General features: G+C 32.4%; 2 protein-coding genes across 3 annotated transcripts in view; one reads left to right on the top strand and one right to left on the bottom strand.

The window, feature by feature from the left end:
- Nucleotides 1-577: 577 nt before the first annotated feature.
- The window catches only part of Barc (RRM1_TatSF1_like and RRM2_TatSF1_like domain-containing protein barc), a 99080-nt gene continuing 82098 nt past the window's right edge, over nt 578-17559 (top strand). For both annotated transcript variants that reach the window (XR_013079881.1, XM_076767236.1), the window contains exons 1-3: nt 578-719; nt 1306-1656; nt 1787-2140. Coding sequence is in view for 1 of the 2 variants with exons in the window: in XM_076767236.1 (XP_076623351.1) it covers nt 1360-1656; nt 1787-2140 (651 nt within the window). In the remaining variant the exon portion in view is untranslated. The remainder of the gene's footprint in view (nt 720-1305; nt 1657-1786; nt 2141-17559) is intronic.
- On the bottom strand, nt 2596-17422 carry LOC143341699 (uncharacterized). The gene is made up of 5 exons (XM_076764743.1): nt 17145-17422; nt 6586-6861; nt 5746-5982; nt 5383-5587; nt 2596-4310 (listed from the first exon to the last, which is right to left on the bottom strand). The coding sequence occupies exons 1-5, from the start codon at nt 17179-17181 to the stop codon at nt 4076-4078; spliced, it is 990 nt and encodes a 329-aa protein (XP_076620858.1). The 5' UTR covers nt 17182-17422; the 3' UTR covers nt 2596-4075.

Raw genomic sequence — 17559 nt, 5'->3', positions numbered from 1 at the left:
ATTTTACTTGAGTCGAAAAGGTCATTAGCAAGTTACTATTTACATTTATTAAATACAATTAGGGTAGATCGATATGCTCAAACTTTTCATTGTCAGTAGTTTCGGAAGATCTATAAATATGAGAAACAATCTTATGATTATTGTTTCTTGCAGTACCGTAGTCCATATTTTTGAAGAAAATGTAAATAAAAATACTATTAATGTTATATCGAGTACTAAAAAATCACCATGAAATTCTTAAAACGGTAAAGAATTACTAAGACAATTTTTATTGAACCACATTCTTCTCGATCTTCATAAATTAATAAAATTTGGGGGTGAATCGTAGCCGTAATTAAAAACATTTCGAAACTTATCGTGATACAAAAGTACAGTTTTGTTTTTATTCAACTATACAAAGTAATTTTGTTTTATTAATATTGTGCTAATAAATAAAAGAAAAATATAACACAGGACATATTTGGTCCGTGCATACTATAGTTTTAAATATATATCGATTAAAGTATGTTTTATCGGCACACGAGTAAAAGGAGGTTCTAGAAAGGCGTACAGAGCGCATCAGTATCGCAAGCGTGCTTGCAGCGTGCGGATTAATAGTGTTGCTGTCAGATTTTGGAAATGATAGTTCGTTATTCTATCATAAGAATTTAAATCTTCACATTAACATTAATTGCCGAGTGTTACTTAAATATTGAATAATATTATTCAAAGTTTAAACGGTACGTCTATTAGTAATGCTGATTATCGTATGCGAAACATATCTAACCTATAATGCAAACGTTTGTGTACTGCAAAATGATGCATTTATGCGTCGCGGAAAATCGTTATGATACTAAGTGCTCAATTAATTAAATTATACTTTATTGCGTGCATGAAATAATTAAGAGTAGAAAGATCGTAGTTGTATGTAATGTATTTTTCACTTGCATATAACTTGTGTGATTCTTTGATTAATATTGTCATTTTTATTTCGTAATTATTCACTTTCTGAAGTGTAATTAATGTTAATTGTCTAATTTGTTATATCATGCCTTATGTGATATATTATTAACGTTGTTTTATGAGATACATGGTGTATCATTAGGTTAGTATTTATAGGTTAGGAATAGATTATTTCACGTTAATGCTGTATTTTAAGTATTAACAATCATTTAAAGAATCATTGTTATGAAATAACAAGTGGTTATTGTTTATGTTCATCATAGATATTACCAAGCCAACAAGTGCCAAAATACTTGTAATTGGCAAAAGTTCAAATTTAATCTGCAACTTCAACTAATACTTCTTCATAATTATATGTTACAGGTGCTGGACAGTGTAGTAGAACAATTTTCAAATGATATATTGTTGACAATTAAAATGGCTGATTGTCAGGACTCAGAAAAAACTGACGACCCCATGAAACAATATGAATTCGATGGTCAGTCTTATATATACAAGGATCCTACGAGCAATGTAACGTACAGGTTTGATCAAGAGAAGAATGAGTGGGTAGTGAAAGAAAAAGAAGAAACAAAAGCAGACGATTTAAATGCTGATCAAGACAAGGCACAAGAAGGAGTATTTGGTTTTGAAAATGACACCCATACGTATACAGACCCTAATGATGGCAGTGTCTACTTTTGGGATAAAGAGAAAAATGCATGGTTTCCTAAGGTGAGGTGTGTTCTTAATATATTCCGATATTTACTTTTTTGGTCAGAAATTTTGTGAGATTTTTCAATTTATAAGATTGTTGCCTATAATAAACAAGAATTTGAGATATCCGCGAACAACTATGTTTCAGGTTGACGAAGATTTTATGGCAAGATATCAGATGAGTTATGGATTCACAGACTCGAGTGCAACAGAAACAAAATCTGTAGAATCTCAATCTACAACAAAGGTTGACAAAGAAAAGAAAAAGATGGAAGCTAAACGAAAAGCGCAGGAGCCACCAACTTGGTTCGAAGTAGATGAAGCGCATAACACTGCTATTTATGTGTCCGGTCTACCGTTGGATATTACTCTTGAGGAGCTTTCGGAACTTTTCAACAAATGTGGCCTCATAGCGCGAGACGAAAAAGGAAAGGACAAGATCAAATTGTATAGGGATTCGAATGGACAACCAAAGGGCGATGCTCTCTGCATTTATATAAAGGTAGGTGATAATTTATGTAGAATGTTTATTTTGTAGAGGATGTAGGAGTATTCTGAACTATATTTTGAGAATATTAATTGATCTGTAGTTGTATTAGTTAAGAAAAATAAAATGTTCGACAACGAACAAATCGAAACATTTGCGCGCGGTCGATATATCGATACATCGTTTCGATATATCGTTATACATTTGACTCGCGGAATAATACAGTCATAAAGCAACTGGTTGAACGAACACCGATTTACAAAATGCTTTTAATATTTTAGTATTAGATTTGAATTATATTTAACATGAAAGCTATAAGAAATTTATAACATTTTTAAACTCGATTTACGTTATCAGCTTGTTCATAAATATATTCGTAACACTTTCAATGCTTTCAAAATTGTTTAGAAACGTCTGCATTTAAACAGTGCGTTTATTATTACAGATCAGTGAGTTATTTTTCATAGCAATGAGTTGTCAGATACTTTTTATTGATGTAATGTACATTGTCGTTAAATACAGAATGTAGGTGTAAATGATTTTTATATTAGCGTATTTACAAACGAAATGGTGCAAAATAGTTCATTAATCAGTGCTGTCAATAAGTTTACTTGATTAACGTTTCTGATTGGCGTTGCCTAATACAATGCAATTTAATAGTAGATAAAGCCTCTATTACGTTGAGACCATATTACACATACAAGATTAGTTTCTACATAAATTCGAGTATGATTTTCTACATATATATCGATATTTAAGCACATCGCACAATATTTTAGAAACATTTGGATTACAATTAAAATGTAGTTTCATTAACTTGAATCCTGAAACGGTTTAGTAGTAAAAAAGTTTTATTCTATTTTACTTATCTACACAATATCATTAAATTAAAACATAAAAAATAAAAATCTTCGAACTGGTCGGTACATTAATAACGCGTACTAAATAATAATGTTTGCAGACCTCGAATATATATAATTCTTCGAATAATATTGATATGCAATCAATACATTTTTTCATTGGTAGAGAAATATGCTATATAACGATATTATTTTTTTAAATAACGTGAGAATTGAAGTATAATCAAGATACAAGTAATGATTCTTTAGCAGTTTGACTATTTGTGATATACAACGTGCTATAATGATTACACTATTATTCTAAACATTTATTTATCACGCGAAACAAACATTGCAAAAGACTTGTTTGCGTTAAATAATCAAAGGTATTCATTAAAAAAGAATTTAATCCTCAAGAAAGCCCCTTCATTAAAGGAAAGTAAACGAACGAAATTGCAGAATTTTTTCAATTAATATCAGTCTAATTGGTAAAAGTTTAAAAATTTTTTAAAATATAATTTTAATCACGTTTAATTTCGTTTCGTATGAATCGTGTTTCATCTTGTAAATGCGTTCGAATGTCGCACACTTAGCAATAAGCGAAAATCGGGTTCGAGAATTACAATAATCACGTAAATAAAAAGATACACTAATAATTAATTTTCGATGAAATTTGAACACTCTTCGTTATACGATACACCAATGTTAAAATTCTTAATCTACCGATTCGAGGTAATGTTGCTAACTAAGACAATATCGTCAAGAATCTAACACCTATTCAGACAGAGGAACATGAGAGACTGTGTTTCGCCGATATTTAAATGAATAAATTATTTCAGTCTGTGTTCGGTTTCAACATAATGTAAACGGTATCCGAACTGTTGGAAGCAACGCGTAGAAATGCTTAAAGGTTAACTCTTTATTCGATAAGTTAAAAGTTTCTAATAATGTTCACGAATCTCCAAACTTAGAAGCAATTTTGAATAATACAGAATGTATTTAAAATATATCCTGCGGTACAAAATTTACACACGGTCGAAACGTAGACGAACGAGATAGATTTTAGGGGGCTAATAGTTAAAGCTATCAAATAAAGAGTTAGATAAATTTTTCATGGTTTTCGGAGGACTTCTTCGCTCGCTATATCGTTCATTTTGCCAGAGAATTGATATAAAACCTTGTTTATATCCGTTAAACTTTGCGGGCCTTGATTAGGTCCGTCACCCTGAAAAACATGGTATCCTTGTCCTGGAGGCAGGATCTGTTCGATCCTTCGTTGAGGATAATGTTGTTGAGTTCTGTTCGGGTGATGTCGCATTCGATTCTTCGAATACATCGTTCTGTTGCTGTACAAGGAAATTTAAATGTCATTAATTACATGATTTTATAAGATTGGAAGGATAGTTAATCGTTAGATAAAATTGGAGTCAATGGAATAAAATAAGAAAGCTACAAGGTCTTATTTACCCCTATCTATTACTTTGAATTGTAATTGTTTGAATTTCTTTATTCAATGAAAAATGAACGTTTATCGAAACTTCAATATTTCTGTTTCTATTTATAATTTTTAGTCGTACTTGTTCTTCAATTTTAAAATTTGTTCCCCCCTTTCCCTTTGAGTTCTTCTAAATCCGCTAGTAGTTGGAGATGTAAGAAATATTTCAATATATTTGAGAGGGTCAGTTTTGATGTGAAATGTGACAGTATGTATTGACAATTTCATTCCCAGTGTTTATAATTATTGAGTGAAATATTATTGCTATCTAGGTGTCCAAATTTGCAAATATATATTAGTTTTTTGTAGTTTTGTATAAATAGTGATAACATAAATTTAAAAACTTTACGTTAAAATAAAATGCATTTCAATCATAAATGCTGTTATAGTTTAGTGATAAGTATTATTACAAATGCATGTAAATGAAATTTTTGGTTGAGACAACCTGTGTATTCTGTATTATTAGGTTTTTGTTATAAAAAATAGTTTTCCATGTTTAGAAATACCTCTGTCTTTTTTTTCAAATAATAGTATAAAAAATAAAAATATTTAGTAATATAAGGATGTACTTCCTATTTTGTAGCATTCTTAACAGTAGTGTAATTGAATATTTTATAAAAATGTCAAGGCCATCAGTGACCACCATTCAACGTATTATATTAGGTGTAATTTGGGAATCTAGTTGTTTAATTGCATCTTTTGTATTATAAAATAACCTATGATCAATCAATTTTTTTTTTATAAAAGATTCAACGCGTAATAATAAGTGCATAGAAACTAGTACCAGTAATTTGCAAATTAATTAGCATGATTTTGGCAACAATTTAAATAAACGTTGGTAGTTTAATTAATAAGGAAAATTTTTTCAAAGAAATTATTTGCAAGCGGCAGATTTTTGTACACGAGTATCAGAGAAATCTTACTTGTAGGGTGGCCTTGAACCCATATTCACACCATGCGACCAATCGTTCGCATTTTGTTCCGCCCAATGTCTTCTCCATGCTGGTCGTTGTTTATTCTGTTTGCCTGGTTTTCGCGGCTCTTTCGTGTATTTCTTGCCCTTCTTTCTGGGCTTTAATCTTTGGTTTTGCGGCGCGAACGGGTCCGTAGTCTTCTTACGTCTTCTGGCTAGATTCGAAACGAGGCACGTATTACATTATTTATTATTTTTTATGAATATTTTGAAAATTCTCTATCTTGAATATTTTCTCGCGAGGTTTTCCGTCGTTTGAAGCTGCACACCTGGGTATGAGAGTCGATCTAGAGAACTTGGGCATGATTCTTACCTACACGACCTGCTGGTACTTCGCAAACGAAATGTTTTCGTTCGACGCAGCTTCGCGGACTCCATTTATATTTTAGGGTTGGATCGATTGTAATGCAATGCCATGCATACTGCTGGTTCGACCGGCTGGTTTGAGGTTTACCGAAATTTTGGAAAGCCATTTTTTCACCGGTCACACCCCACTCCCACACCATTTTTTGCCAGTTGTATATACCGCCGATCCATCTCTCTAATTTCGCTGAAATATAGATTCAAATATATACGTGCAAATGTTCTTTCAGATCGTGAAAAATATATTCGGTTACTTTTTCTACATTTGAATTAATCTCGACTCTATATTATTCATAGTCAATTACATTTTCAACTTAAAAGGAAAAGTTACGTACGATATACTTTGTATACTCTAATATTCTTAAGTTAAATTTTTTCGAATTTACATTGAGAAGCAAGAAAGCGAAGTAATTGCAGAGAAAAAATTCAAATTTCAAATTCGCGGTAGTTTCAGATAGGTATATAATTTTTTAAACTTCTGGGGCACGAGTTTGAAACGTTTTCAACATTTGTCCGCTTTTACATGAGAAAACAATAATAAAAGTTGATCTAAACATGTGTTTCATTTGACTCCATTTTCGAGTTTCTTCTTAAACGCTTCATTGAAAACAGGGTCAAACAGAACACTTGTTTATATCAACTTTTGTTATTACTTTTTTGTGTTGAATATATCTTTGAAATGGATCGCGTGTCTTAATATTTACGAACTGAAATATTTAAGACTTTGACTCACTGTATAAATAACGTTTATATAATTGAAATTTTTTGTATCAAATGAAATTTTACTCACTAAATTGATCGCCCATCAAGTATTTTCTCAGCATTCTGTCTTTCCCATTTCTGTCGAGAATTGCCAGGGTGGCATTTCTGTCTTTACAATGAAAATGGGCGTCCCTCCAGGGCGCCGTGCCTGCGCTTAGATAATAGCAATATCTTTTCAATCGGAAGAACCCGATGGGGCAGGCGAAACGTTTTATAGCTTCATTCTGTCGGCCGATTCTCGACTGGTTCGCAACTGGTGAACTAATACTGACATTATAAGGTCGTACCACGGCAGCAGATATGCCTGAAAAATCGTATAACTTAACAATTATTCAAATTAATTAACAGACAAGGCGAACGAATTTAATTTAGTTACTATAAATTACTCGTAAACTGTTTTAAACACAAACTAATTCATAACTACTAATTACTAATCACAAACTAATAATTAATTTTTATTTTGAGATTGCTTTGAATCTTTTAAATTGTTTCAAACTGTTAAGCCTTTGCATTCCAAAAATTATGTTCAAACAAAATTATTCAGCATCAAAGAGGATGTATATTCAATATAATAATTAATTTTTATTTTTATCGAGATCCCCTTGAATCTTTTAAATTGTTTTAAACTGTTAAGCCTTTGCACTCTAAAAATTTTTTATATGTTGCTTTCAAAAATTAGAAATAATTCTAGCCCAATAGATAATTTATTAATGTTTGTAATTAAAATTTTATGTGTTCATTTCGTTCGTTCAGTTTGTGTTACCAGAAATAAATGATTTTTAATGTAAATAATACTTAAATATTATTATATATTAAATATTACTAGGTTTATCGGTGGCTCGTGATAAATCTTTTTGAACTTGGCGAAATGATATTTTACATTTAATAATTTTCAGATGTTCAATATGATTCATAGATATATCTCGTATGAACAGGTTATGAAAATATTTATAAAATAATTATTAGCTAATAAAACGTTTCCAAAAAAATGGTGCTCAAATTCCAGGTTTTAAAGGGGTAGATACCCTTTGATGAAAGTAATCAATTAGCAACGAGTCATCTACGTAATTGCCTTTGTAATATTTCCATGCTTATTGTGCATAATGTGCATAACTGTCATGATGGTGCCACATTGTTAAATGGGTTTGGTGACCTACATTTTCTAATAAATGTTAACGTTTCAGAGAGGACGATAGAACATTTATGTCCTATTAATGATTCGCCTATAAAATATGACCCCATTATGATATTATTAATTATGTCACATCAACCAGTACAATAAATCTTTAAAATAAACTTAAAATAAATTTATTAGAAAATGAAAAATATTTTCTGAAACAACGACAAATTTGCTAACGAGACTTGAAGTTTATTATTCGCATTTCTTGGCGAGATGCAAGATAAAACGAGACTTTTAAGAACGATGAAATCATAAAACATTTCATTGATTAATTTCGATTCTCGAGATATTTGTCGTGTGCTATTACGCGAAGTGTGATTAATAGCTACAAGTACCATACTATTGCTCATAATTCTTACAGGCTTCTGTCGTTTTTATTTTGCGTCGAAATCGCCAGTTTCCCCGAAAGAATTTCATTAAGTTTTTAAAATATACGATAATTGATTTCGGTTAGAATAATTATCCGCGCGTAAATATTTCATTGCAGAATTTTTCACGTATACGAAGATCATATCTCGCTGTTCACTATTAATAAATTTCATCGTCACGGTTCCTGACCACGCTCACTTCTACGTTGAAAATGTTTATGTTCCCAAATAATAGTATTCCTTTGCCAACGAATTCTTGAGATATCAGAAAATGTTTATATTTCCAAATAATATTTCTTTGTTAACGAATTCACTACTTTTAAGAACAGAAAATATTTATGTTTCCAAATGATAATATTTCTTTGTCAATAAATATTCATTTGCTTTCGTAATAAAGTTAAGATATTCTGGACAAACGCAATAGTTTTGCAAAACGTTTCGAGAGTTCTTTAATCTTGTTTTTTGATTCATGTTTTGACACAAGCTTTGAAAGTATTCAAGTATTCAAGAAATATTGAAGAAAGTATTCAAGAAATATTTCCCGTTTGTATAGTTATTATTTTCCATGCATAACTGATATTACGACTGCACGGGTGAATGTAGGTAGGAATATGCAATAGCAAATTTGTTACGTCATGCGTTACTGTAATACGCGTTAAGGCGAAGTAGTTCAGTGTTACGGTCGTGTTCGTTGCATGCAATAATTTCTTTCGTCTCGCGGCTCTTCTTTTATGGACACAATCGGAGGAAATCCGAGTAAAATATCTGATCACGGGTTAGATAAATCTCCGTTGTGTTCGTTACGAGTGGATTCATTTGTGTCCCTAGTCCTTGAACGCGATTTGAAGATTATGTAACCGTGTGTTCTTTACGGATGAACGGTTGCAGATGGTTGCATTACGCAGATGAAATAAATTTAACGAACGTTGGACCACAAAAAACCGTCGATGGATCGTAAAAGCTAGAATTCTCGTACAAGAGAGATCCCCTGTACTTTGCCCCCGAGAGCATTTATATTAAAATATTTATTTCTTAAGAAATTTTTCACTCCAGGTGTACCCTTTTTTACTCTAGCTTCTTATGAAATTGCATTTTCCATTAATTTATTTCTTAGAATGGAATGCCATGTACGATAATTATTTATACTCTTGTTGGACTTGACAATATACTGATCGAAACAGAATTGACAATATAAAATGGAAAAATTTAATATTTGTCTTTCACGCGAATATTTATTTAAAATTTCATTGGTAATAGAACGAAATGTTCGTACAAAATATTAGTGTAATGGTTTAAACATTTTTATCAAAGTTTCGTTTTTATTACACGTTTAAATATTATTTTATAATTTAAATAATTGGTCCAAATTGCAATTGCAAATTTTCAAAATGTTGATTCTGATAAAGTGTAGCTGAAAGATATTTGCATCGTACGAAAAAATGAAAAATATACTCGTTCCATCAAATTATTTTTTTAACGAATCCAAGTGCAAATATCTTATTTTCAACTTTTTATTTCTAGAATTAATCTTGACCCCTTAATTTTGTAAGAAAATACGACTTTCTCGTTAATAATTTAAAAAACATTTAAACTTTGAAAATCTTTCAGTTAAATATTTAGTAACTGACTCAGAGGGTGGTTATTATAGAATTTTATTGCACCGTTTAGTAAATCTAAAACAACATCTTGTAACACTTTGCAAATACAAATATATTTCAGAACCAATATTACTTTGAGAAATTTAAATCGATGTTTAGGCACTTGTTAGACGGAAAAGTTTATTTCTTCGCGGTTCAGGCGCTTGGTGTCCGATTATCGCGCGAAAGCGTATATTTTTCTTACACGCGGTACCACCAGCTAAGAAGGTTAATAGTCTCTGGTATTTATTAATAGTTGCGTAGCAATCTATTTAAACAGAAATATACGGTGGCTACTTTAATTCGCCCGTATTGTTGAGTGCGACATAACTGCAAGCGAGCCAACTAGTTGCAGCTCGTAAAGAATACGATGAAAGAAAATTAATTCTAATTTTCGAGAAAAATTTCCCCCTGCAATTACGCGATACACGATCTTTTTCACTTATTTTTCGAATTAAATATAGGAAATGGAGTCTATTCTAATTTTTAATAATTAAATCTGTTAATAATAATAACAATCTACATTATCTAATTTTTGAGAAAAAAACATCACGAAGCTGTAATAAAAAATTATTCAATTCTAGAAAATAAATAAGATGCAGATTCTAGATAATACTACATACTTTCATGTAAGAGTCACAGATACAGGGCAATAATGATAGACTGAAATAAAACAAGATCAATTGTTTTTAAAATATACTCCCAAATAGTGGCAATAATAATACCTCTTTGAAACAAATCTCTACTATAACGCTAAAAATATACTTCGAACTATATTAGTGATAATATAAATAATTAATAATCGTAGCTAACGTTTTGTTGTTTGGAATAAATAAATGGTAGACATAGCATTGTATCGTCTTTCCATGAGAAGAAGGCACACTGTGTTTACATCCCCACTCTTGCTGCAGTCCGCTGATTGGTGGTCACTGGGGATGTAAACACGTTGTGCCTTCTTTTCGTGGAAGAATGGTACTATTCAGAGATGACTTGTTGGCTAGGCACCTACAAACTAAACGGGGCAAGGGCAAGGAGAGAAGGTCTACGCGCCGCCTTATTTCCTCCATAGTGGCCCGCTCTGGCGTTATGCTACATAGTAGTAGGGTCTCCATAACCACGAGAGATACATTTTTATTCTATTCATGGCTAGTATTTTGAGCGTACGGTTACGCCAATGCCTTGCCCTATCCTACTCTGTCCCTATACGTTTCGTTCGCGTCCTTTGTCAGGCGATGGAATTGTATTCCATCGAATGTGTCGTTATTACGCTACGGCCAATCAGCGTGCCTAGCCAACAAGTCATCACTGAACAGTACGTTGCTTGATAAAATCGTGACTGATAATAAATTTATGTATTGCGTATAGTTACCGATGGGATGGTTATCGATAATTAGCAGCAGGGACAACGATGACAGTGATGTAATGGTAATCGTAATGTGTGACGATAATGATAACAATTACATTGTGACGATTGCTTTCAATAACCGACTGGTCGGTAGCATCGGGGTTCAAGTGGGGCTTTTACAGCACTCACACTCAACGTTAACGCGAATTAAACTTCCGCGTATGGTGGAGTGTTCCTAACCCAATTTAATTCGTTTGATGTTGTCCGTTTCGTGGACCGTGGATGATACCATCTGAGAAAGTTATGTGGTGCATCGATCGTAATGGCGCTGCGTGTATAGTAATCGCCATGACGGAAACGCAAGGTGACAATTCCACAGTATATCCTTCGCTTTCCTCTATCGCAGAGAAGGAACGGTACCGATACGTTAAAATAAGTTACGAATTATTTGGACTACTTTCGATAAGTAATTAATACAATTAGAAATAATTAAATTCCTCATTTTGCCTTCGGAGCAAACCCAGAATGAAAAATAAAATTAAATGTGACGAATAGTAAATATAATAAAAAAATACGAGATTGAAAATATTAACTCGGAATAATGACTGAAAATGACTGTACTGTAATTCATTAAAAATTATTCAAAGAAAAGATATATTAATACGGATATTGATTTCCTTCGCAATGTTGACGATTTTAATTATATTAAATATTTCTCAGGGCCACGTGCTGCAAACTTCTTTTTGTTAAAATTTCTTTTTCCGTATCGCGTTTAATACGTTCCACGATCGCATTGTTACTCTCGATCAAAGATCGTGAAAATATTTCATACGTACACCTTACGTTTTGCTTGGAGGAAAATTGTGTCACCGTTTTTAATTGTCGCGAAAGTATGCGTTCCATTACGGTTTCGTTTAAAATCGCTTGTTCGTCGCGTTGAAAGCTCAGGGCATGTTCTAGCATTATTTTTAAACTGAGTTGCAACTTACAGCGGTTTAATGTTTCATTTGCGTTATCGTCGAAGCTCTCGCGTTCGCGATTCGAATTGCGTGGCGACAACTCCTTTAAATTCACGACGACCTGCTTTGTATTCTTTACAATGCACATTCATTACTATATTGTAATTTTGTTATTTTATTCTTGTTTCCGATTCTGGTCTATTGAAAATGTAAGATTAAATAATCTTGATTGAATTTTATCGATCGTGGTGTATTATAAAAAATTTAATTTAATTTGACGCTGTAAGATACGATGTTTTTATATTCGATAATACGCGGAGATTTTAATTAATTAAAATCTTATTTATTTAAAAGATTCTTTCTTACGAACTTTATTTTAGGTTTTTTTCACGGGGTGGTCCTCCACGTAATTGTTTCAAATCATAGCTCCGTTGTCAATGCATTTAATTAAATATTGTGCTATTCTGTACATGTTTATATTTCACGTTTTATTTCCGATAATTGCTCCGTACAGATAAACGATACATATTTTTAGGTCACATTGGAAATGCTTGCCTTCAACGCATGACGTTGCAAATATTCAGTTTTTTAAATTGCACAACCGATACAAAGTTTCTGACGCGCATAGTCTATTAAGAATAGGTATTTATGTTGTAAATACTGTTCAGTGTAGTGTTTGAAATTTTCTACTTGAAATTGGTAGAAAATTATCTACTCAAATAAAGTAATAAATAGTATCATAATATATATCATATATTCTTATGTAATATTACAGGGTGCTCGGCCACCCCTGGGAAAAATTTTAATGAGAGATTCTAGAGGCCAAAATAAGACGAAAATCAAGAATACTAATTTGTTGATGGAGGCTTCGTTAAAAAGTTATTGACGTTTAAAGTTCCGTTCGTACAGAATTTTTTCTAGAAAGTGGGTAGGATTTCGGGAGTAGGTCTATTCACCAAAAATTATTGTAATTGACCCCCGCAACCGAACATAATTTTTCCAAAACGAATTGAAATTTTTTAATTATGTCGAAGAATTTCACACCTTATTCAATTTTTTTCTAGGAAATGAGTAGGATTTCGGGGGTATGTGCATTGACCAAAAATTATTGTAATTGACCCCTGCAACTAAAAATAATTTTTCTAAAACGATTTGGAAAATTTTTTTTTCGTGGAAAAATTTAGGCACCTACCCCTTGTCGATTTTTCTTAAAAATTCGTTTTTGATTTTTAGTAATTTTATTTGACGTCGTACAGAAAAGTTGTGTAATACTTTTTTGTAGGTACCCATGAGCTCTACTTCAGAAAAAAGTTTCATTGAAATATATTCACTATTGTAGGAGTATTGGCTGTTTGAAAATTGGATCACTTTTATGTGGTTTTTCTCATTTTACGGGGTCAAAGAACAACTTTTTCATTATTGTTAAAATTTCTACATATTCTACATCAAAATACGCGTTGTTTGCTTTTTTAAACATTAAAATCGTTCAATCCGTTCAGGAGTTATGGTGTTTTAAAGATACGCATGAAATTTCGGGGATTGATTTCTGGCCTGAAATTGGTTTTTGGGTAAGGAATTTTTTTCTCGAAAATGCGTAGGATTTCGGGGGTATATGTATTGACCAAAAATGATTGTAATTGACCCCTGCAACTAAAAATAATTTTTTCAGAACGATTTGAAATTTTTTTTTTTCAGGGTAACCAGACTGTTATGGTCAGACATTATATTTTCAGTAATGAATTTTTTTTTCGAAAGTGCGTAGGATTTCGGGGCTATATCTATTCACCAAAAATGATTGTAATTGATCCTCGCAACTGAAAATAATTTTTTTTAAACGTTTTGAAATTTTTGAATTCAATTTTTTAATAACTTTTTAACGAAGTCTCAATCAACAAATTGATATTCTTGATTTTCGTCTTATTTTGGCCTCTAGAGTCTCCCATTAAAATTTTTCCCAGGGGTGGCCGAACACCCTGTATATTGATATAGAAAATTAAAATAAATGTATTGTAATTTTAATATATGTAATTTTTAACAAACTATATTATTTTGAACGAGGTATCTTCGATATAGAAAATTAAAATAAATGCATTGCATATTGTATTCTTTCAACAATCTTGATTGGAAAATACGATTTTCTGTAGCATGAAAAATGGCTACATATTTTGCATACATAATTCGTTTTATTTTAACAGTTAATCATTCTTGTCATTGTGACTTGAAAAGAATGATATTTTCAGTACGATAAATCCTGAATTATTCCACATTTATTCGTCCATTTTGTAATCCCCAATATTCAGTTCCGTTTTCCATTTGGTTATTTTCTGCCATATTCACCTAGCTAACAGTACTTTCGATGCATTTTATCGCATTTCTAAAATACCATACGGTACTGTTAGCATTCGTCTATTGTTAATATTGCGTATATTTACGATGCGGTGTCGCGCCGGCGAAATACAGTTTGAAACCGGTTTTGTATATAAATGACAGATATACATTTATTGACATTAGGTGTTTCCAGGAATGTGCAATTCGTGAACTTTGATAATTGAGTTACTCTATCGGTAATTAGCATTCAAATATTATAACAACTGGTTCTATTCAGATCTCGTTGCTACAAGTGTTGTACGCAATTCGTACGCATACATGTGTATGGTGCATTCATGAATAATGCGGGTGTAGATCTTCCCACGATTTTTACTTTCATTCATTCGCGAAAGATCGATAGGATACATACAAGGTTACGTCTGCTGAACGCAATGGTTGCATAATAATTCTAATATTTTATCAGCGGTATGGAATTTCTATGCATCGACAAATATTTCGCGTAAATATTTCGTTTTTCAAAACGATAATAAAATTCATTCACAAAAATAAATTTTGTTACTAAATTTTTGAAGTTATTTTATTTGACTACATTGCAGTTTCAATCGTTGAAAATAGTAATTTTTTAGCAAATGCGAAGGATAGATTTTTTGAAAAATTAATTTTCCAACATCAAACAAAATTAATTTGTGTTTTGTTAAAAATTGAAATAACTTAATCTTGAATGAATTTCTCAAACGATTAACAAAACAGATAAATACAGTTCATTTTTATGAAAATAATATTAGAATTTTATTAGAATATTTGAATCATAAATTGTTTAAATGGATGTAAAAATGTAGAATATTCATCTTTAGCATCTATAGAATATATAAATTTAGTATCGGTTATTTTCTGACCAAGTTAAATAATTTTGCAACGTGCAATATTGACAGAAATGGAACGTTTGTACTTTTAAATTAAATTTTGTAAATGCGCCTGGCATAAAGAATAGTCGAGTTCCCCGGTATGAAAGCTTAATTACAGAATTTCATTTTCACAAAGTATTCTCAGTGCTCAAACGTGTGCAATTCTTGTCAACGAGGTTTTCCGAAAATTGTGTCAATTTAATGTCGAACGGTTTTAACGATGAAAATTTGACGGTTGCTCTATTTTTGTGATACATTCGCGATGTGATTCAATACCATCGTATCTGATCTTCTGTGTGCAGATTCACGTACCTTCTAACAAAAATAGATGGCCGATCTGTTCAGTTCAGTTCGGACTTCTAGGTATTCAATAGTATGTGTGGCCTTATTTTTTATTGGGCCTATGTCAAGTTATGTAACAAGAAATGTTACAATCCTATAGGTGCTTATCGACAGATAAATTCCTTAATTTTGAACAAAAAAAATTTTGAATTAAAAAAAAAAAAATAATATTTAACACGAATTTTCTCTGTTTCCCATTTCACGAAGGTGATCAGTTTGGATTCCGAGAGATTCGCCTATCGGTTGAGCAATATTTCTCCAGTTTGTTTTACGAAGACTCACACGCGTTCTAACACGACGCTAATTAAGAAACGTAGCGTAAACAAATGGTTAGATCTTTTGAAATTTTTTACACAAAGTTTAATTACGAGTTATTACATTTTTTCTTTTCTTATTTCAAAATTTGAGATACGAACCATTTCCCACTTTGTCACGAAGCCATTCAAAATAAATTTCTTTACGTAAAATATCATTTACTAAATAGTGTTACTAAATAGTATATATCTTATGTTGTAAATGTTTACGACGGTATATAGATTTTATTTTAGATTTTGTTTAGTTTTATATGGGAAAATTAATTGTTTGATTCTTAACCTTCGAATACGATACTGATTATATCATCGTTTCGTATCTGCTGCCTCATAATACTTTGAATGATTCGGGTGTGAAGATAAGGATCACTAATTGTGTTATCAAGTCACCTGGTTCCTCTTAAGACCACCATTAGTCATGTTTATTTCTACTGTACTAATTAACGCAGTGCGTAACCCATCGATATGCACAACTTGTAAACGCGTCGTTTGACATTTAATGACTTGCATATTGCACTGGGTGAGAATTTTAATAAACTATTTAATATTTTATTTCAATAAAATAAATAGAAAACAGAAACTTGCGGGGAGCACACTTGCGTTGTTATTAATTATTAATTTCCACCGCGAAGAAAATACAAACTTCTTCGAAAGTGATTTGTCATAACGTTCGAAGTAGTTTCTATTCTTAGGTATCTACAAATTTCATCCAGAGAATCGCGCGACAAATGGCTCAACTTCGCAAACGTGAAAGGTGTTATGTATCTGTGTAGAAACCAATTTGAATAGAGCAAGTTTCTTTTGAGTATACGATACAAAATTCAATAATCACCATTCGGTATAAATAGTATAAACACTTGCAATTATTAAATTCAACTAATTTAGTAATTTTCATCAACACAATTTGATAATTAGCTCTCTTTCTCGTCCCAATCTCCCCCCTCCCAAAAGCCCGTTTCAAAAGATACCGTTTCAAAGGACTTCCGCAAATTACACGTTGTACATACATTTTCCCGGTGAAATTAATTTCCCTCTGAAAGAAATCAAGCATCGAGCATTTTTCTCTCCGCCTTTTCACTGCCTGCAAGATCCAATTGGTTCCAATTAAAAAAAAAAAAAACCTAAAAAATCTCTCGATTCTCCTCTCCGTCTACCCGGATCGCCACCCTCGTTTTCACTTTGAAACTAACACGTCGTGAACCGTTGCTTTACCTGTGGCGCAAAGGATCAGAATCAAGCACGTCCGCATGGTTTCCCAATTTAGTCTCGATTTACGCGCCGAATTGGTCGATGCACGGAATTGTCCTCATCCTTGTTCACGGTTTTCACTTTGGCCTTTGCATCGGGACGAATCGAGACCGTGTCGCGATCAACGACACCCGTCGATCGCGATCTACGCGTTGGTGGACGACGCCGTGCGCGAAAGTTCACCGCTCGGAACGCAGGGAGACGCTTACACGGTGGAGGTTCGCGAGCGACTGAAGCTGCTGCTTCCATTCCGCCTCGTCGTCAAGGTACGAGCGGAGCGGAGCTTTCGATCCGGAGTCGCGCTTCCCCCTGCGTCCGTCGCATACTTTCTCGATCTCCTGGCATTTTTCAGGGTCCTTCCAGCCAGCTGTGCATTCGT

This window comes from Colletes latitarsis, chromosome 1 (assembly GCF_051014445.1).
Source record: "Colletes latitarsis isolate SP2378_abdomen chromosome 1, iyColLati1, whole genome shotgun sequence".
Taxonomy (NCBI): Eukaryota; Metazoa; Arthropoda; class Insecta; order Hymenoptera; family Colletidae; genus Colletes; species Colletes latitarsis.
Note: the sequence above shows the minus strand (reverse complement) of the source record. Positions and strands in the feature narration are given on the sequence as shown.